At 35.8% G+C, this 22,184-nt stretch overlaps 2 protein-coding genes across 2 annotated transcripts in view; both read left to right on the top strand.

The window, feature by feature from the left end:
- Nucleotides 1-150: 150 nt before the first annotated feature.
- Nucleotides 151-22,184, top strand: part of LOC129797428 (205 kDa microtubule-associated protein-like) — a 38,000-nt gene continuing 15,966 nt past the window's right edge. The window contains exons 1-5 of the mRNA XM_055839970.1: nt 151-480; nt 2,429-2,538; nt 2,615-3,027; nt 3,246-3,395; nt 3,468-3,732. Of these exons, the coding sequence (XP_055695945.1) occupies nt 314-480; nt 2,429-2,538; nt 2,615-3,027; nt 3,246-3,395; nt 3,468-3,732 (1,105 nt within the window). The 5' untranslated portion in view covers nt 151-313. The remainder of the gene's footprint in view (nt 481-2,428; nt 2,539-2,614; nt 3,028-3,245; nt 3,396-3,467; nt 3,733-22,184) is intronic.
- Nucleotides 14,892-20,888, top strand: LOC129797663 (uncharacterized). The gene is made up of 2 exons (XM_055840445.1): nt 14,892-17,036; nt 17,102-20,888. Exon 2 carries the CDS (start codon nt 17,189-17,191, stop codon nt 18,158-18,160), a length of 972 nt encoding a protein of 323 aa, XP_055696420.1. The 5' UTR covers nt 14,892-17,036; nt 17,102-17,188; the 3' UTR covers nt 18,161-20,888.

Here is a 22,184-nt window from a genome sequence, read left to right as displayed (position 1 = left end):
CAATTTCCCAGAAAAATCATCAGTCAATAAGAAAACAAATCATTAAAATTCATGAAAATGCAAAAAAATAACGGAAATTTTTAAAATTCTATCGTCAGCATCATCATCCGTTCTCACAATGTGAATCATCACATACATAAGTGGGTGATTCAATTGGCGGCAAAATTTGGCCGTGCGTGCGTGCAATTTGTGTGTAAATTATTTGTTTTGCCCCCAAAATTGCATGTTTGAGGTATTGTGAGTCCGAGAAATTGAGTGCAAGTGATTAAGAGTGAGATTTCAGGTGATTCAGGTGTATTCTGTGAGTGAAAACATGGAACAGAAGCAGTTTTGGGAGGAATATCGGAGTTTCTTGGAAACTTTTGCTGCCTCAATTAATCCAAACGATCCACTACCCCTCCGTGTGTCCAGCTACAATTTGTCCAGCGATGAAATTGATGGAGAAATTATCCACTGGGCTCTGCAATATTTGTCCTCAAGGTGAGAAAATGATTGGACCATCATCGTGGGGAGAGATAACGAAGCGAAAAACTCCGTGTTTGGGGCCCAGTGGGGCGGTGTCGGGGATGACAATTGTGAAACGACGTACATACACAGTGACTAATCAGTCACTTGCCGCTAATTATTGCGCTATTCGCGATAAGAATTCTCCTAAAAACATGATTTGGCGGTCAATTTCGCAGGAGAGCTGTCACTCGTGCCCCCGAGATTAGCTGGAGAGTGGAGCTTGAAGCAAAGTCGGATTGTTAAATCCGATTGGATTAAATGTGAAATCGAGAGGGCTTTCCAATGATACCCTATTTGCTTGAATCGGATGAGAAATGTGCCCTCCAGACGGGTCTTTGAAACCTTTGACATTGAAAAATCCTGCGAAGGAATCAATGGAACTCCTTTGCGCATACCCACGAATTACAGGCCTAATGAATCTACCTACACAACATAGTCGAGAATTAATTAAAGCACTTGCCTCCTTTTATGAGATACATATATTAGAGAACATTATTCTGGTCTGGATCATTTACATGAAAAACTTGAGCCCTAAATTAATTCAAACGAACCTTGCGTGAAGCTCCACCTTCGATTCAAATCATTTTTACTTTATTATAAATGAAATGTAAATGAATAAGAAGAAAACTAATTTGAAAGATGATATTCTCTGATTGGTTAATAAATTCATGAAGAGCGTTTTCATTGGCTGGCATGCTCTCTACGTCATCACCTGGTTGAGCCTGGATGCAAAGTTAATTTGAAGTCTTTTAAAATTTTAAAGCAATAAGCTAATTATTCACAGTTTCCTCAACTCTGACTGAACTTCAACAATCGCCAAACACTCTCTCTCCAGTCAATGATTCTCTCTATATAATAATTAATTATATGATAATAAGTGCAGCTGGTTTTACGCTGCCCATTGCCCCGCAAAGTCAATTATTATTCTCAACACACAGAATAATCTTGCCATCTTCTCCCATATCTTCAACGATAAATTCCATTGCGCACATTTGTATAGAGAAGATATAGAAAATATATTCCTTATGAGGTAATTGTCGGAAAGTAGAGAAAAGAGAGAGAATGTTTAGAGTATATACATATATAAGAGAAAATGCAATTCCTTTAAGAGAAATTTTCCAAAGCACGAGATTGTTTTTTTTTCTTGAAATTTAATTTAGAATGTTCTCTGTGTGAGAGGTAACATTTTCCAGAATGGCTGAGAAAACACACCTTGGTGCACCTCTTGAAAAGGGGAATGATCTATATTTAAAGGTTTTCCCTTCGTGATGGGTTGTTTTTACGACTGGGAAATGGGTATGCCCGTCTGTGGGGGAAGAAAACACGCAAGACAGAAATATTCTCAATATTTAAGATGACACAGAACCGCACCTACAGCTTCTCTCACCCATTCTCTCATAGCTTTCTTGCTTGAATCATCGTCAAAATACATTTCCATGGAATTGCTAATATTGAGTGAATGTTAATTCTTTTCATTCATTTCTTAATATCAGAGTTGACGATGTATTGTTGTTTGATTAAAGATTATTTTTAGCTTATCTTTGACATTCTTTTTTTTTGGGAGAGGTGAGCTAATATAAGAAGTAGTAATATGACGGTTGTAGTAGTAGAAACAAATTTTATCCATTGTTAAAGATAAGATTCTAACACAAAAAGTCTATAAGAATAACTTCCTATGCTAGTCATGACGAGAAAATTCTTTCAAGAGAACAAAAAATCAAATACTTCCAAAGCTTTCGTGACTAGAAAGAGATTAATTTTATTAGCTAAATATTGCATTTTATTAAAGTAATAAAAATACATTTTTTCCTTTTAATAATAAAATTAAATCCATATTTACCATCAACTCTGATATTTGTGAATTCTTCGAGAATTCAGTTAGAGTAAATAACATTATTTAAATATGTGTGTACATTTGCAGAAATTGTCCATCAACATTGCTCAATCCAATAATCCGAGCCGTTATTGAGAAAATTAAGCAGCAATGCCAGAAATCCCCAGACGTCTGTGGCTACAATCCCGAGAAGAAATGTAAGTCTTCTTCTATGCACGAGTGGTCCAATTAATTCTTCTTTAATTATATTTTTAAATTTTTGGCCAATTTTAGTTTATCAACCAATTAAACTGATGAGATCAGTCACAGCAATGGTGGATGAGGTATGCCTCAAGGCATTGGACAATGCGAAATTGGATTTGATGCTGCCACGGATATGCCTGTCGAAATTGCCACCAAAGTATGAGGCGTACGCCATGAAGAATGGTCGACGAATAATGGAGGATCGGCATGTGGTGGTTGATGATTTCAATGGATTGTTCGCCGTCACAGCGAGTGATTCCCAACGTACCGGCTACTATGCCATTTTCGATGGTCACGGAGGTGTAGATGCTGCAGCCTACAGTGTTTCACATCTCCACTACCACCTCGCGGAGAGTGTCTACTACCCCCATTCACCGGAAGAGGCAATCAGGGATGCCTTCATTCGGACTGATGAAGCTTTTATCCAAAAGAACCAATTTCATGTAAGTTCATCATCAATGCAAAAAGTCAATCTTCGCTCACCGCCGACATTTCATTTACATTGTAAGCGAAAAAGTTAAAAATTCAAATTTTCCAACCATCACTGTTTGCTGCTATAATAAACTCTTCGAAGCGAATAGTGAATTTTTCCATTAATATTCACCACCTCTGAATGGTCAATGTGCAATTTCAAATATACACTCTGCGCGGTTAATTGCAGACTCTGAAAGGTGGTACAACGGCCCTATGTGTGCTACATCGACCAGAGGAAAAGAAGCTCTATGTGGGATGGGTTGGTGATACACAGGCGCTCTTAGTTAAAAATCGAAAAGTTTTCCAAACTGTTAAACCCCATAAGGCTGACGTGGAGGTAATAATTTGAGCAATTTCACTCCAATTTCCCATTCATATATTAACTATTTCATATTTATGATTGAATTAGTCGGAGCAGAAGAGAATCGCCAGACAAGGTGGTGCTTGTTTGATGTTTAATGGCATTTGGCGTGTTAATGGACAATTAGCAATCACACGAGCCATCGGTGATGTTGACTATAAACCCTATGTGACGAGTGAACCGGAAATAATGTCCATTCCACTGGATGGTGATGAGGACTTTCTAATAATGGCCAGTGATGGCCTATGGGACCACGTCAAAGAGGACGATGCTGCGATAACTGTGTACAATATGGCAGCTCTCAAAGCCACAGGTAAGGGAGGAATTAATAATGTCACAAAATTTCATACACTAATTATTTTAGAGTGGTCAGCCATTATGTAGCTATAGGAGAACAATCGATAATCTCTCAAATATGTGGACACCAACAATTAGTGCCTATTTGACGCTCTATTTATCATATAAATTGTTGCAAAGCAATATTCTCTCACCACGAGAAGGTTTCTTTTTCCCCACGTCCATCTCGCAAAAAAGACTCTTTTTTATACTTCTTGAATTATCAAGAAAAATAATTTATATCTCAATCACATTTTGTTTAAAGTTGCTCTTCCTCAACAATAGCCCATTATAAATTTTAAATAATAAGTACATCCCAATTTAGATATATCGTTTTAATTGAAGATCTATAAAACAAAACATTCGCGATAATTAAAAGGCACTTAAGGTCATCATGTTTACAGAATCACGAGCATATGCGATGAATTAATAATTTTTGTGTGTGTATGTTATTTTGATGGAAAACTTAATTAGTGAAATTGAAGTTGAGGGCACTTTAACGAAAATAAAATACAAAACCTGCCATATTTACGCTATTATGCTTTGATGCATAAATTAAAGCGTGGATTTTTATTGCAGTGATATTGCAAGTGAAACGCAAACAAGAAAGAACTTTCCCTAAAAGTGTTTAATAATTTATATGATTTTTATGTTCTTTTTGATTTAAGGTGACATCCCATTAAACATTTAATTACAAACACACCAAAAAGCAGTGACACCTTCTCAAATTTTCTCTCAATTGATACTTTCATTAAAATTTAATTTAAAGAAAAACAACATCAAAATCGATTATTTTGAGATAGTTTCATCGTGAGAAACGTAGATTACATTAAAGTATTTTAGTTACAGTGAGGTACTCGTATTACAGCTGCTATTTCGCATAAAAGAACTTTTATGCTCCTAGTACAATCTTGTTCCGTATGGAAATGCAAGATATAAAAAAAGTTCTTTAGAACGTAACAACAATAATTTATTTATTCAGCTCGTAGTGTAACTGATAAAAGTGAGCAAAATACTCCATTTCCGCCCTAGGTTCGAATCTCGATAAGTACAAAAAAAATTCTAATCATAATAAGTTGTGCAATAAAACAAAGAATAAAATAATAAAGTTTTAATACGTCATGATGGTCAAGTTTTGCTAAAAGAGTTACCTTGGCTATGATGGGGTCAAATACACTGGAACTTTATAAATAAATACTACAAAAAAGATATGGAATGAATGCTATATTTATGCTGTTGGTCGGAACAATATTATAGAACGATCAAATGATAACATGCCAATAGAGTGATGAATAATAAGTCTACACCGCTATAAAAAAGAATAAATATAAGGACAAATTAAACGGTGATATCTCAATGGAGTGGCTTGGAAAATTTTCCAGATAGGAGTGGTATTTAAACAAATTAATAATTGTGAAAGTAAAAATTATAAATCGGAAAAAAGAGCTAAAATAGAGAGAGAAAAAAATTGTAATAAGTGGCCATGCACAATTGAGAGCTATTTTTACTTTATAACCATACGTATTATAACAAGACGTTCTGTCTTATGGGCGAATATTCGCCAATTGGAACGTAAAATCAGGTAACTTCACTGATACATAACGAAGAATAAATGAGAGCTTTATGTGAGAGTACCATACGGTCAGAATAATCTTGCACGAGCTGGAGAAAAAAGATCGGAAAGAGTCTCTCACTGAAGGTAATCAGTAGAAGAATCGCAATTAAGATTAGAAATTTTTTTTTCACCATACCGATTGAACGAATAGATAGATACTTCCCTGCCACATTTTATATACATTGTAGCATATGATGGATTAGACTGGGCAATAATATAAATTTATTGTTTCATCTAATGCTCACTGGATGCGGGAATTCTCTTTGAAAATCTTACAATTTCAATCTATTCAAGTATATTTCTTTAAAGTTTTTTTTGCATTTTTACTTCTTCAATTCCTTCCATATATACACACAACTCTCTGATAATTTCCATAGTGTCCAAGAATCCGTATATGGTGTTGGCAATTTTTATCCCTCAAAGATTGTAGCGCGAAAAAAAGAGGTAAAAAAGAAGTACAGTTGCAAAAAAAAAATTCGCGAATAGAAATTTGCTGTGTTGGTCACATCATCATCATCAACGAGTGAGGTGCTGGGTGACTTTCAAGGGAAATATCACGGAGTATGGTTTTCCAACACAAATTATTGTATTGTTCTACTGGCTCTTTTCTAAAGCTCTTTCTCTTTTTTTTTTTGGCAAAGTGGTAAAAAAAACTGGCGCGCTTCTAGTTCAATGATCGATGCGCAACATTGTATAACTCTTTTTTTTTGCAAATTTCTCGTTTTTTTTTTTCACGAGCTAGAGCAGAAGTTATGGTTGTTTTCAAAGACAAAAGTGTGTTTGACTCCCTTTTTTTGTTATTTTATGTTGCAAAAGAGTGAAAAATATTCGCATTAATCGTCTGAATTGGTCATGTAAATTTGCAATGGAATGCAGTGCAACACATGTTCTGGGAGAGAGAGAAAAAGCGTGCCTCAATTTGCTTAACGCCTCCAATTTACTCTCATCTATGCGTAATTAGTTTTTGTACGTAATTATTATGCAAGCGTTGCATTCATCCTAGTATATCCAGTTGAGAAAACAATTCAGAGTGTGGAAAACGCATGGAAGGAGTTGATGACTCAAAGGCAGAGGGAAGTGTCGTGTGAGAGGAAGCATGTAGGTATATATAGTGTCACCCACCATGCAATAATGAAGTTGCTGTGGAGATTGTTAGGGGAAAAAGATGGGGATCAATAGTTGTTTATTCGTATTTTCTATCAGTGTAGTAGAGGGGAGTCTGTGTGCCCTGCATATTCTTTTACTATTGCTTCCTTCCTTGGTCTCTGGCTGCTCCCTTATTCGTCCTTTCTCTCTTTTGGCACCAGCACACATCACAATTCCCAAGATGACTATTTTACCGAGGCATTACATTGGAAAATTATGGTGGGGTTCTTCGGTAAAACGATGCCATTCTTTTATTTATTTATCTCCTATGACTATTTGCTTGCACTCCAACACGAACCAATTCTTTTATCCGAGGGTGGGTTGTTTGCCAAAGGTATAACGCTGTGTGTATATAGTAAACCAAATGATGGGGATTCGCATATCTCCTTGTACGACAAAAATATGTTGGGGAGGGAATTCATTGAGACGTGGCGTGGTGAAAGAATGAAGATTGCCCGAAAGGAAAAGGAAAAATATGATGACGACAGAATAATCCCAATTATTCCCATTATAGCGCAACAATATTATTGTTTGAGGATTAAGCTGGGACATGTGAAAAATATTAGAAAAATTATTACCTTTGATTCTTCTTTTGCTAAAAAAAATTGTTTGTAATTTCGATAAAAAAAATACTTTTTTTATTCAAAGATAGGTAAAGTGCAATCTTGCAAATGAGATGACTTAATCACTACATTATAAAGCTCTTTTATGTACCTAACAAATGTTGTTTTAACATCAAAATTTTATGGCTAGGCAATGTTCTTTCAAAAAATTACCATATTTTGATTGTTATGAAAATGATGGGTGACGATGAAATGCTGTGCCGAAAAGAGATTTTTTGTCAGAGCAGCTACAAGCATTTTGGATTTTCGCACCACAAATTCAAGCATTAAGCGTATATTATATGTGTGAGGCAGTATAAGAACAACAAAATGCTATAGCCATTGTTGATGATTCATGAAACTTTTGCTAAAAACATCACTCACTGACTTGTCCCTCTTTCCCTCTCGTTTCATGTTCATGCCTTTCCAAGAGGAAAAAATTGCGTCTATATATAGAATAGTGTTAATAATTGTATATATTTTACACCACATTTGAAGATTGGAGAGATTGAGTGGGTCCCCCATTTGCTCTCTGAGCCATTCTCGGTGGATGGTGTGTGGAGTAAAAATCATGTTGTATTTGGATACATTTTATATTGTGGTGGTTGTAATGTACATGCTTTCGCATCTGTAGGGGTTCTGCTGTCTGCTTGTGCAGAAAGAGATCTTGCAAGATTTGTGGTGGCAAAGTGGAGAGAATCAAACATTGGTACCAACCATGAATAATCCCTCTATATGTATTGTACTGTTGGGGATTTGTACTGAAAAGCTGGTGCCTTGGTGGTGTACTTGGGGAAAAAGTAAGAGGAGCAAGAAAGAAGTAATCTTGCTGAATGCGATATACTATGTATGAACGTAATTATATACATAATGCCGCGGTAACGTTCGAGTCGAGACGTAGGACAAAATGCTTGTGTGGGCCAATTGAATTCATTTCATTCAGGAAAAATAAATTTTACTTAATTCATCTTCACATTAGTGCGTCTTTTGCAGTAATTTTCATTATTTCCATTAAAAGAAAAATGGCAGAAAGTTAGATTATAGCGTCAAATTGTTATCTTTTCTTTTTTATTTCTGCAATACAAGAATTGAAAAACTTTTTAAATTGATTTGTTATACTAAAAAAAATTCTTGTAGGTATTTTAGTTGAGACACAGTTTGTGCTATAAAAAATCCATTATTATTGATATCAGTTTATCTATTTCAAAGAAAGGGGGAAAAGTAAAAGAAATAATTCAATACAATAAAGCAAAAGAATAGGTGGAAGCTTTTTTTTCGGTCAAATCTAGAATTAATAAACTATTTTACTGATTTTACGGTTTGTGTCCAGACTACCATAAAAAATATATATTTTATGGTATTCTTGTTGAGTCCATCAAGTATTTCTTAAAGTTTACGAATTTTTCAAAAATCAGTAATAAATCTATAAAATAGCAAACATACACTGAAAATTATATAGATAGTATTAAATTTGAGAGCCGAGTTGCGCGATATTTGCGCCGATGAAGAAGTAGGGAGTGTTAGCGGCTGGGGAGGCTGAAGGCGAAGTAAAAGCCGGCATTCATGAGCCACCACAGTTTTCACTCGTGCAAAGTGAAGTCAGTCTGTTAAGAAGCCGAAAGGCGTTCGCAAGAACTTCACCTTGTTATATCGATACTTTTTAGTGGTGGTTGGTTGTTCAAGTAAATGTGAAAATTCACCAGTTCACCATACGTTAGTTCACTTTGAATCACTGAACGGTGAGCATTGTCCCTCTTTGATACAACTAAAAAAAATCAGTGAATAAATTTTGCAAAATAATTGGCGGTTGTCACAGTATTATTGCAAAATTTACTTTGTTAAACAAGAGAAAAAAAATCTCTATTGGTTCTTATAAATGTGAAGTTGGTGAATGAATTTAAAAGAGAAAAAAAGTCCATTCTATTAAAAGAAAATTCATAAAAGTATTTTTTCATTAATCACTGTGTTTATATTGGTTTTATTATTTTTCTCTGAGAGTAGCAACATTTTTCTTGTATTATTAATCGTCTATTTTTTCGGGAATAAAAAAATTTTGTTATATTTTTGGTGCAAAAGCGTAACAACGTTCCAGGAGAAATCATTAGCCAGAGCATTTGTTGAACAACTCGCTGTAAAAAAAAAGTTAGAAATTACTCTCAGATTCTCATCATTTATAATTTTTTTGGTGAATTGTACTTTTTTGAACAATTGAAAGCAACGTATTTTGAGTGATTTTTTTAACACAAATATTTGTGGTGAACAAAGCAGTGGTACCTACTCTTTTTTGTCGCTTACACCACAGAGGGACATTCACAGGCAATTTACCTTATAACACCTGGAAGATTAGCAAGAGAATATAATTACTCCTTCCCTCACATTTTTCGCTTTTGTATTTCACATGTGGAATTCATAAAGAAAATTTCATAAACCGGAATAAAATGTAATTGAGTTTTCAGAATTACGCCACGGAAATTATTATTGCTTATATATCTTATGTCTCTTCTTCTTTTGACGCTCTCTCTTCCTATAAGATGCAGTGATTTTTTTCTGTACCGGTCAAAAGTACAATTTCAACTTCTTTATCATCATTTTATACAAATTCAGCAGAAAAATTTTTTAAAGCAAAAAAGATTCTCTTTCATTAGCACATAATTCAGTCTCAAGGTTAGCTAAATCCTTGTCGTGATGTTTGACAAAATATTTCTAAATTTTTCTATTGAAAATTTCATGGAAAATGTCAAGTTAAATTGATTTATCATGCACATCCATGAGGGAAAATTCGCCAAATGTGGGAACATAAATAAAAAAAATAAAAAAAGGAGTGAAATATTTCTTATTTTTGCACAGCAGAAACACATAAACATTTCTCCATCATTCCATACCCTTCCCTCTGCAGTATGGTGTGTTTTAAGTGCCGAGGGGGACTTAGTCATGCTTTAGGGGATTCTATAATTATAAAATTCAGTCAGTGTGAGATGATTTTGTGTGTACATTGCTTTATAAAATTCGATTTAATGAGGAAATGATGTCAGTACTCTATATAAACGGTACAGACATCTTTTTAATTTCTCCTCTTTGGGCCGTTTATTCTCCCGTGAAATCTGTCCCTGGAAGACCATAATATACAACACACACAAAAATTATCTGCTCCACACTTGATCTCCTTCACTGGAGCGCATTCTGTCGCCACCCAAAAGTTCTCATTTATTTCTATGAAAATTTTTCCAACTTTTGGGAGAATCGCGACCAAGATGATTGTGTCAAAAAGTTAAGACAGTGTGTATCGAGAAGAATTTCAATACAATGGTTTTTTTTCTTATTAAGAAAGAAAAAATTTCATTTACGGGCTGTGATTCTTCCTTCAGAGGCCAAGTTAAATATACGTAAATGCAAAGTTTAATAGATAGCTGAAGAGTATGGATTATTAAGAAAAGGGAATGTACTGGTAAGTTTCACTTACGGGCCGTGATTCTTCCTTCAGAGGTCAGTCCAAGTATGATATTTGATAAAGATTGTGGTGAAATGTGGCAGAAAATTCAAGTGTGTCATATAATTGGGGGTGGCAAACTCTGGGGAAGGCTAACTCGCGCATTGGCTGTGATTCCTGGCGCGAGTCATCCTTCCCCAGAGTTTGCACCCCCAATTTATGACACACTTGAATTTTCTGCCACATTTCACCTCAATCTTCATCAAATATCATACTTGGACTGACCTCTGAAGGAAGAATCACAGCCCGTAAGTGAAACTTACCATGTACATTCCCTTTTCTTAGTAATCTATACTATACTGCTATATATATTTTACCGTTATATTTTACTTTGCATTTACATTTATATGCTTTATATGTATATATAAAGCGCCCCGCTTCGCGGGGCGCCAAAAGGTTTCAATTCTACTTTATATTTTTATGTATCTATATTCTTATATATGTATATATAAGGCGCCCCGCTTCGCGGGGCGCAGGATGCCTATATGTTCCACTATTCGTTCATACACTTATATGTATTTAAAATTTCTACGTTCACTTACAAAATCTCACATAATAAAGATCTGCTCAAAATCGGATTTGTATAGAGCCCGAAATATCATATCGAGGGCTGCATTGTAAAACCGGCTAAGTCGGTGTGAGCTCCGAACCGACTTAGCCGTTTTTACAATGTAGCCCTCGATATGCTAACTTTAGAGCGCTATATCTCAGGAACGGCTCGATAGATTTTCTTGAATGATCCATCGTTGGAAAGGTCTTGACCTCAACTATAACATACTAAAATTTAATCAAAATTTATGATTTAGTTTTCGAAAAATTCGTGTTCGAAATTTTCGAAAATTTTGATTTTGACTTTAGCGCCTCTCGCGGTCATTTCTCGAAGTTGCAATGTTTTAGACATTTGTAGGGTTTCTCGAAACCTTTCATTTGCGCTTGAATTGATCAAAATCGGACCAGCAGAACCTGAGATATTTAATGCTAACTTTAGAGCGCTATATCTCCGAAACGGCTCGATAGATTTTCTTCAATGACCTATCGTTGGAAAGGTCTTGACCTCAACTATAACATACTAAAATTTAATCAAAATTTATGATTTAGTTTTCAAGATATTCATCGAAAACTAATCGAAATTTTTGTTTTTGATTTTTGGCCCTCTAGCGGTCACTTTTGAAACTTCGGATGTTCTAGAGAGTTGTAGGGATTGTTAAGAGCTTTCATTTGAGCCCGAGTTGATCCAAATCGGTCAAGCCGTTCTCGAGTTATGGACGATTTTCGATGAAAAATTGTGACGTCCATATTTGCTAAACGGCTTGACCGATTTTCGAAAATGAGGTATCGTTGGAAAGGTCTTGATGGCCCCTATAACATATAAAAATATCAGATTTTTAGCTATTACAGGGACTGATATATAGCGAAAACAAAAAGAGGTGGTGTCCCAAAATGGCGGACGGAGGGGTGGGGGGGTGGATTTGACGTCATAATCGGATGTCTTCCACTCGATATTTAAACTTTGCCGTTGACCGCAAGTCTCTATCTATTACCGTTCTCTTGTAATTTGGCGAAAGGTTCCGGACGGACGGACGGACGGACGGAACATTTTTTTGGAGCATACGGTTTTTGGAATGTGGGGACCCTAATTCGTGCTCATACCAAGTTTGAGCCCGATCGGACAACATTGCATTTTAGGTGGTACACAGAAGCTGTGCTATTCTTTTCTTCGAAAGAATCACAGCTAAAAAGAGTGGCAAAGTAAAATTCCACCTCCAACACAATCAAAAAGCAAACCACCTCATGCTATATAGCGGTCATTGTACGTGACTTCCTATGCAAAATGATGATATTATTCCGTTTATAATATCGCGAGTGGTGCTCTTCCACTCCATTTTACACACCACATACAATATGTATAAAATGTGAAATAAAAGAAAATGTACAAATATATCTCTTCTTATACCCCATCTTGATGCTACTCTTCTCTTCTCTTTTTTTACGATATGTAGTTGTGTGTTATTATAAATTTCTAACAGTCTTTTTTCCTCGTAGTTTTTCGTACAATAATAACTCCCATTAAAAATTGTTATATTCACATGATTTTAGTGAGACGACCAAAATGGAAAAAAAGAATTTTATATTATATTGAAGTTGTCTTAAAGACATTCTATTCTACTTACTATTATGGTTTTTCAAGTTAACTACCATGTGTGCGAGGACCGGAAGTTGTTAGCACACCAAGTATGGTGAATTCAGTTAATTTTATTGCAAAGAAAATGGTCAATAGTGAAAGAATGAGTGAGATTCTGAGATTTTGTGCAAGATTTTCAAAAAAAAAGTCTTCCGTCTACTAAAGCTTATATGAGCTTTATTTATTGAATAAGTATGTAAATATTTAGCAACCCAAAAATTAAAGTTAAGTAATTATTTGGACTTCTTGACAACTAATGTATTTGCAGAGAACCTTATAAATGCTAAGAAAAAGGAAAAGAGAAGACGATTTTGTCTAAAATGCGCAACAAAATCTTAATCTATATCTCATAATTTAAAATTATTTCCGGTGGATAATTTCTAATCTATTATTTTTTTTATTATGTACTTATGTTATTTAAATATAGAGCAGAAGGTGCATATGTTATGTATTTTCAAGAGACTTTTATAATTTATAGAGGTACCTTGCCTATTAAATAAAGTTTATAGCTTATTTACGACTTGTTGCTTTGAAAATTAACAAGTTTCGATTAAGCAGAGGAAGCAGAGGCTATTTTGTATACAAATTTTCCAGATTGTTATTAAATTATTGTTTCTTATATGAAAAGTTAAATAATAAAATGTCGAAAGTGTTGGGGATGTGTTGTTCTTTAATTTCTTGTTTGATTTGCATTTGTCTCTGAACATATTTGGCTTTATTTGACGACTTGAGAAAAATGTATATATGTATCATATACGTATAAGTAACACGAAACTATACAAAAGAGAAGACAATATGTCATCCATATTCGCGTAACGCACCAAAAGCAACAATGTATGAGAAATTATGTACAATTTTCTCCATTTCGGGCATATGAAGACAATCAATAAGATAATACTCCTTGCAGTGTGCGTTGCGGAATAAAATATTTATCATTATGGCGCATTGTGTCATACTTTAAAAATAGATGAGAAATTATATGGGTGAGGCGAAGAGGGTGAATATTTGGAAAAATTCTATCCGCACCCAAGGTTAATTGTTAAGCCAAACGCAAAGAGATCTCAGTGCTGATGTATCACACATGCAAATTTTTTTCGCTAGATATTTTGCCAACATTTTTTTTCTTCCTTCTACACATCAATTCACAGGAGCAATTACATTAAGCTTCACTCTATATGTACAACAGACTTAATTAAGGGCAGATTGTAAGTGGAGAGACACATGAGAAAAGTGAATTTTTTAACTCATGCCATAGCTATTCCCTGATGTTTTAATTAAAGAGAGTATAATAAGTTCCTACTTGATGAAATTTAATATATAAAATCATCTGACACTTTATGGGATCACCTTGTTGAAAATGGGCGTGAGACAATATAATTACTCTACAAATATTACTGTATGACATTAAATTTTATAATGTGTATACAGGGTGAAATAATCAATGAATTGCTTGAAAGATAATAATTTCCGGTGCTATCTTTCCTTCCACCAAATGCATACATACACTTGTAGTAATGTTGTGCTCAAAGGAGTGTGTAGCTGAAGAATGAGGTGGGATCATATTTCAGAAATGAATATCATTAAAATTTGAAAGACAAGTCACTTATTTTATTGGGAAATATCGTATGACACAGAGAGGGTTGAGGACACGATTAATTTGGGAGATGGAACCTATATTTATAAAATAATTATTAGACTCAGCTGACTAATGTGACAGACAAAAGAAGGACAACTGCTCCCTGTGATCATGTAAAGAGTATTTACCTGTCTATCACTCATAATTGGGCAAGGATGATGATATAAATTTTATATATAATTCATAAAACAATCAAATGAAATGAAGGAAAATGAATGAATTTTCTTTTAGAGATAGTATATAGCCAATCCCCTCTATTTTCTCAACTAAACTATGTTAAAGACAACTAGACTAAATACCAATTTTCAAACGAGGGGTGAATATTTCTTCAACTTCTCTGGTAATCCAATCACGTCCTCATACATCCCCTTCATACTGGAAGTACATTGCAATTAAATGAAATTGCTTATTCATTACAAATATCGAAAAAAGCACAATATCACACAACTACATCGTCTTCATTGCTGCTACTTTTTGATGTGATGAAAGGAAAACAAATTAAAGAAAGAATTATTACTTATATACAGATGTATGTACTATATAAAATATACATACTGCTATATGAATGCAAATTAGGGAGAAAAAATTGCTATGATGAGTCACAGTGTGAATAATTTTCTCTCACTATTGACTTTTTGTATACATCAAGTACTGATTTCGTATCTTTACAATCACGCAAGTTCAAGTAGACATATTACATAGCTTAGAAATAGAACCCTTAAGAAATATACCTACTAAACAACGTGAAAGAAAATTTATTTTAAATTTTTAACTTAAAAGGGAGGAAAAGGGAAAGTCTCAATGAAAGAATTTGTTTTGTATGTCTATCTGACTAATAAGCCAATGTACTCCGGAAGTGGTAAAAAATTCACTGTTTTTTTTTCTTCATTACCAATTAAATTTTCTCCCACAAAAGTATTCGCAAGGCCTTAAAAAACAATACACGTACACAGAAAGGTTACAAGAAGTAACTCTGCGCTCGCAAAAAGAAATACAAAAATTATCATTTGGTTTTATGAAAGTTGCAGAGAAGGAAGAACTTTATCCAAAAAAAAATGCAATATGAAATTTGAAGTAAACAATAAATTGAATTACAAATAGCACGCTCTCAAATATTTAATTTAATTATTATTTAATTTTGCAAAATGAATTATTCAAAATATTCACTGGTCGATTAAGTTGTCTGCATAAAAAACTCAAAGTTTTTGAGATTTCCATTCCAATATTAAATGAAGCGGAAAAACTAAGATTCTTTTTTTTTTAATTTAAAGAAATACTTTTTTTGCTTGCCAAGTTAATTTTTTTAGTTTCATAGAAAAAAAATCTCAAACTCTCAAAATTTTAAACCAAACTGAGGAAAAGATAAAACAATAAAATTGAAAAAAAGGTTAAAAAGAGAAAAACGTGTAGGCAGACAAAAGAGGGTTAGCAAAGAACTGCGGGGAAACTCGTAGTTGCCGTTCAAGCCGGAAGGGGTTCGTTGGTGCGTAAGAGCACCACACGTGCACCATTGCCAGAAGTCTCAGTAGAGCGAGGGGTGAGGCTATTGCCCGCTAGATGGCGCTGCGGCTATCGGCCGCTAGGTGGCGTTAGCATTGCCAGGGTGCCAAGAGAGAGTGCTGCTGTCAGTACGAGCGAAAGCTAGTCAGTCGATGACAGACCGTTGAATGAGCAGCACGGAGTGGCACGTGGCTGGCTGGCTAAGAAGTGAGGCTGGCAATGGGCTCTCCGGCTGTTCGGTGCGTAGGGGGGGCCCTTCAGGCACCCTACATTTCAGAAGTGGTAAAAGTGAAGTGGCAGTGAAAGTGAAAAAAAAGGAAAAAATGCCCCAGGAGAAAATGGCGACGCCGACAACGCCAGAAAAGGAGGCGAAAAAGGGGGCGATGAGCTGCCAAAGAAGATGCCCAGAGAAGGAAAAGGCGCTGGGGAATTGCGCAGAAGGATTCAGATAAGTGTTTGTTGGATGCTGATTTAATAAAATGGATATTATTTTGAGCTTTATTCCATGATTTTCTCGGATTAAATTAATGGCGTTGGGTATTGCGTCATAAAAGTGCAAATTAGGGTTCGAGACTAGAAAATTTCATGAAAGTTTTGAAAATATGTGGCAATAAATGAAAAAGTGTGGCATAAATTAGGGTAAAATAATCGTGAAAATTTGAATCTAATCGTGAAAAGAAAGAGAATTAAGAAGTTTTAGTTGCCACTGTGAGGTCATTATGAGAAATATTTCCGAGAATTTTGTCGATTTGTGCTGAATTGCGCGATGAAAATTTTAAGAATGAAAAAATGGAAAGAAGAAACTATTGCGTTTTATTCATAGGGAATTATATGATTTTGATTAATAAAATGATATGAAAAAAGAATTAAAAAGGTCGTTGAAAAAAAATTCAAATTTCCCGCGCAATGTGAAACATGGCGAAAATGTACGAAGCAAGTTGAAACGTTTCATTGTTTTCTGCTGTCAAAAAAAAAAAAAAAAAACAAGTCACTGCGTAGAAAAGAATCCGTGTTTGTGAAAATTGTTGCAAAATTTACAAGAAAAAGCGAAGAATTATCCCCATATGGTGCCAGTGAAAGCGAGTTCAAAGTGTTAATAAGAAACAGGAGAGTGTGAGTATGCAAATAAGAAGAGAAAATAGGGAGAAATTCACGAATGCTTGATTTTGATTTTCCAGGAAGATTTTGAGGTTAATTCCGAGAAGAATATTGCGTTCCACGATACAATAAAACGCAAAAGGAATTCGCATCCCGGAGAAATTACGATGGCGATCCCGCCGTTGTGTATGAAGGAAGGAAAGCAATTATGGGATGAAGAGGAGGATGATTTTCAAAGGCCTCGGAAGAAAAATTGCAAGTTGTCAGGCATGAATGCTGCAGATATTGCTGCTCTGATTCCCGTGTTTGGAGAGAAGGGTGAGAATTTTATCCGTGCAGAAGATTGGATCCGTCGGGTGGACACCCTCAGAATTACGCACGGGTGGACGCAAAAGATCACAATGGTTTATGCGGCAATGAGATTGAGAGGTGCAGCAGCATTTTGGTATGAAACTGCGCAGGAAAATCTAGCATCTTGGATCCAGTTCAAGGAGGAATTGATGGATAACTTTCCGGATGCAATGTCAAAGAAGGAAGTTCACGAAATATTGAAGAGAAAGAAGAAGAAACCAGATGAGGAGGTGGAATTGTATTTCCACAAAACCGTGGCAATTGGAAAGAGAGCGAAATTGGAGGATCCCGTGATTATGGAGTATTTGATTGATGGCCTTGAAACTGAAGCACAAAAGACAGCATTGAGGTCCAAAGGCAATGTAGCACTTAAAGATCTTTTGAAGGACATGGTGAGGGTTTGCCAGTCACAGCAAAATGAGTCGAAAATGGAGTCCGCCAAGCCTGAGACAGAAAACAAGGTGAAAGAGCAAGTTGATGACCGACGTGATTTTCGGGACGAACGAGATATGTACAGAGGAAGATTCAGAAAGAGGAATTGGCGTCCAAGATGGCAACACGAGGATTATTATGAGGAAGAGAAGACTTCCGGAAATAAAGGAAATTCGACAGAGGCGAAAGAGGCAAAAGAGACAAAAGAAACAGAAAAGGAGAAAGACGTGAAGCAGGACAAGGAAGAACAGACAAGGAAGAAGTATGTCAAGAAATGCTGGCGTTGTAATTCCGAATCTCACCTGGCGTACGCGTGCAAGCGTGGGGGTGGCACAACTCGCCACCAAGGAAAATAATGAGTTGTATAAGACGGTAGAGATTGATGGGAAGTTTTGCAGGTAACAGAAAAGAGTAAGGCGTACAGAATGTTAATCACGGAGTTGAATAGTTTTGCTGACTAGAGGAGCTTCACTAAACGGAACCTACTTTCGGGGAATTATCAGATTGAAATTAGTGAGAAATTGAGGAAATATCTCGCATTGGTGGCCCAGAGGAGTACACAGATTGTCAAGCGGTGTGAAAGACAAAGACAAGGATGAAATTGGAATAAGAAAAATAGCAATATGGTGGATGCAATGGAAGGTGAGATGCAGGGGCTCTCATATGCAACATGAAGGATGTCTTAGCGGACCAGCAAACAAGTTTAAAAAAAAAGCAGATAGCAGAAATATAAATAAAAGATGTGAAATTGATGTTTATTAAGAGAATTTTTCAGGGAAAATTAATAAGAAATAAAAGAGACAAGCCTTAAAAGAGTTTTAGTACACATTCGATTAATTTACAAGTAGATGAAGGCTGGAAGTTTGTACGTCCTAGAAGGATATATTTAGTATGTCGTACAATCGATTCGTGATAGAATGGACATACAGTAGTGAAGAGGATAGTACAAATGAACTTTTAGTTTCCTAAATTGAGAGGTTTTGTTGAGAAATTTATCCAGAATTAAAATAAGAAATTGAAAGATGAGAATGAGAAAGGGATTGCACGTGTAGAGAGCGAAGGTGTCTTATTCCTCCCGTAGCATATGAATCAGGCAGGCTCGTTTCAGAAAGGGAGGAGAAGAATGAGTGCATACGAGCAGTAATGGGTGCGAGTGTACGAGGTTTGCAATCTAAAGGTCGATGAAAAGGCAAAGGTGGAAGATACCCTAAAGTGTCCGTAAGGGAATGTTTTGAGTTCATCTCTTATCAGAGGAAATAATGAATAAAATAGTCAATGTTGAGGAATAATAAGAATGCTTTGAAGAAAAATAAAGATGTAAGGAGTATGGAAAAGTAGACTGGGAGTTGCAATACCTAGATGGTCGAGATTGCATGAAGGGTAGGTTTATTCGAGAAGAATAAGACACCAAGCCCAGATAGTTCCATAAAATTGGTGCGTTATTGTTGAAATTACACGAAAATCGAAAGAAAACTAGAAGGATTCCCACACTGAAGGCTTGGAAATTGAATGATGGCTATGGAAGATTGTTAGGTTAGTTAAAGCGCCACAGCAGGATGAAAAAAAAAAATCTTAAAAGAAAATCTTCGCACAAATTGGCTGGAGTGAGAGAAAAAATCTTCGCCTGATATTGCTGGAGTGATAAAACTTCGCCTGTATTGGCTGGAGTGATAAATCTTCGCATAGTTTGGCTGAAGTGAGAGAAATCTTCGCCTGATATTGCTGGAGTGATAAATCTTCGCCTGTATTGGCTGGAGTGATAAATCTTCGCAGTTTGGCTGGAGTGACAAAATCTTCGCCTAGTGCTGGAGTGGTAAATCTTCGCCTTGTGGTGGAGTGGTAAATCTTCGCCTAGTGCTGGAGTGGTAAATCTTCGCCAAGTGCTGGAGTGGTAAATCTTCGCCTTGTGGTGGAGTGGTAAATCTTCGCTTTGTGCTGGAGTGGTAAATCTTCGCCTTGTGGTGGAGTGGTAAATCTTCGCCTTGTGGTGGAGTGGTAAATCTTCGCCTTGTGGTGGAGTGGTAATATTCGCATTGATGGTTAGAGTGGTAACTCTTCGTGTATAGTTAAAGTGGGTAAATCTTCACAGATTGAGCTTAGTAAAATTACAACAATAGAAATGACGAAATGGAAAGTAAAACCAAAAGTATCCAGAAAGAAAATATAGAAAGCACATCTACAGAGAACTAACTAGTATCGGTACAAGGTTTTGGAGTTGGAATAAACTCCATACGTGAAGAGAGGAAAAAGTAGTTATCTAGTCTAAAGTCAGAAGAGTGCAAGAGATTACAAGAGATTACAAAGGGGTTTTGAAATTAGGATTCCGAGAGGAAGTTTCCGAAGATCATATGTTAAGACATAAGGATCACAGCTTAAGAGTAATAAGGTGAATAATTTTAATAAATGAATAAATCGGCGCAGTGATGGTTAGTATTAGTAAAACATGGCCTAGATAAAGGAAATGTTAAATCTGCGCATAAATTTGAAGCTGGAGTGATAAATCTTCGCCCAATTGGCAGGAGTGATAAATCTTCACCTAGTTTTGCTGATATGTGGAAATTTAGCCTAGCATGGCTAGAATAAGGAAGTTCGGATGAATAAGAAATTGTAGATATCTTTAATAGGAAAATTAATATAAGGTTCAAGATAATAGTAAGATAATAAGTAATAATAGAGGCAAGAGAACAAAAGAAGGGGTGGACCCGTCAATGGGGACATTGACACAGTCAGGAAAGGCCGAATGTAGGCAGACAAAAGAGGGTTAGCAAAGAACTGCGGGGAAACTCGTAGTTGCCGTTCAAGCCGGAAGGGGTTCGTTGGTGCGTAAGAGCACCACACGTGCACCATTGCCAGAAGTCTCAGTAGAGCGAGGGGTGAGGCTATTGCCCGCTAGATGGCGCTGCGGCTATCGGCCGCTAGGTGGCGTTAGCATTGCCAGGGTGCCAAGAGAGAGTGCTGCTGTCAGTACGAGCGAAAGCTAGTCAGTCGATGACAGACCGTTGAATGAGCAGCACGGAGTGGCACGTGGCTGGCTGGCTAAGAAGTGAGGCTGGCAATGGGCTCTCCGGCTGTTCGGTGCGTAGGGGGGCCCTTCAGGCACCCTACAAACGAATTAAATTAAAACTTTATAGTAGCCGCGCGACATGATTTCATGATTTGCTTGAGCGCGTTCTATGACCCTTCTTTTCTTCTTTTTTTTCAATTTCAATCAAATACCAATTCAATTGAACAAATGCTATAAGACATTGTTGCAAAAATTCTATTCCTTCTGCGAATGTGCTCTTTGCTATTTTTTTTTCTTCTTCTCATTTTAACTCTATAATAACGTGAATAGTGATGAAAAGAAGGAGAGAGAAAAGAAAAATGGTTAATTTTTGCGCGATGCAATCATGTGAATAAAAATTCAAGTTTAAAAATGCCTTAATGAAGCGAGACGAGCTTCCATTTCTTTCGTTTTGCATGTCCTATGTAATTGCATGAAAACCATTGCGGTAGTTTTTGTGTGTGTATGTCTTTTGGAACAAAAAAAAAGTGTCGATGATCCTCTTTCGAATTATTTATGCCCCACGAGATTATGTTCACCTTTCGTGGTAGATCCGGAAGTGCGACATGTGTGGTTTATCTTACATTTCCCCCTGCCTTTAAATTTGTATATGTGTGTATTTTCTGTATGGGGAAACATTTTTTTCTTTCCTTAATAAATTCATCCCTTAGGGATTGAATGAAGTGAATTCATGAGAAGCACCTGACATTGCAATGTTTAAGGTCCATTTTTATCTGTGGCACAGATTGTTGGTATTTTGCCGGAATTTCCATTAAAATTTATTTATTCAGCTTCATCTCAATGTCTGGCATGTGTGTATACACGGTGTGAGAAGATTATATAGAGAGGGAAAGAATGAGATGTGTATTATTTTATGCACAAAATCCCATATATACTGGAAGCATTATCATTGACTTTCATCAGACCCATTTATATGTACATAGTTTCCCAGTAACTAAAGACAACACACAGCAACTGTTGTAAAAAAAAAGAAGTCAATGGATACATTAAAATCGTTGATCTGCTTCAAAATAATATTAAGAAGAAAAGTAAAGAAAAGAGACTGTATAGTAGCACTTATAGAGATGCAGACATGAGGTTTTGTGTGAAGTCGGCATTTTTATTTTATAAAACGAAATGTGTACACATATGTACATACATTTATATATAGGTACATAAATATTATATATGGTAGTAAAAAAATCATTATTGAATGCTCTCAATTAATTAAAATAATTATTAAATTAATTTGTATAGCTGCGGTTTATTATTAAAGTACTCTGAGGAATTTATAGACAGTGAAAGATTTCAAGAAAGCGCAAATGCTGCTGATTTTC

The sequence above is a fragment of the Lutzomyia longipalpis genome, chromosome 1 (genome assembly GCF_024334085.1).
Source record: "Lutzomyia longipalpis isolate SR_M1_2022 chromosome 1, ASM2433408v1".
NCBI classification, from domain to species: domain Eukaryota; kingdom Metazoa; phylum Arthropoda; class Insecta; order Diptera; family Psychodidae; genus Lutzomyia; species Lutzomyia longipalpis.
Note: the sequence above shows the minus strand (reverse complement) of the source record. Positions and strands in the feature narration are given on the sequence as shown.

What these genes read in the sequence shown, in the direction of transcription:
- LOC129797663 (XM_055840445.1), top strand. Translation starts at nt 17,189, where the DNA reads ATGGCGATCCCGCCGTTGTGTATGAAGGAAGGAAAGCAATTATGGGAT.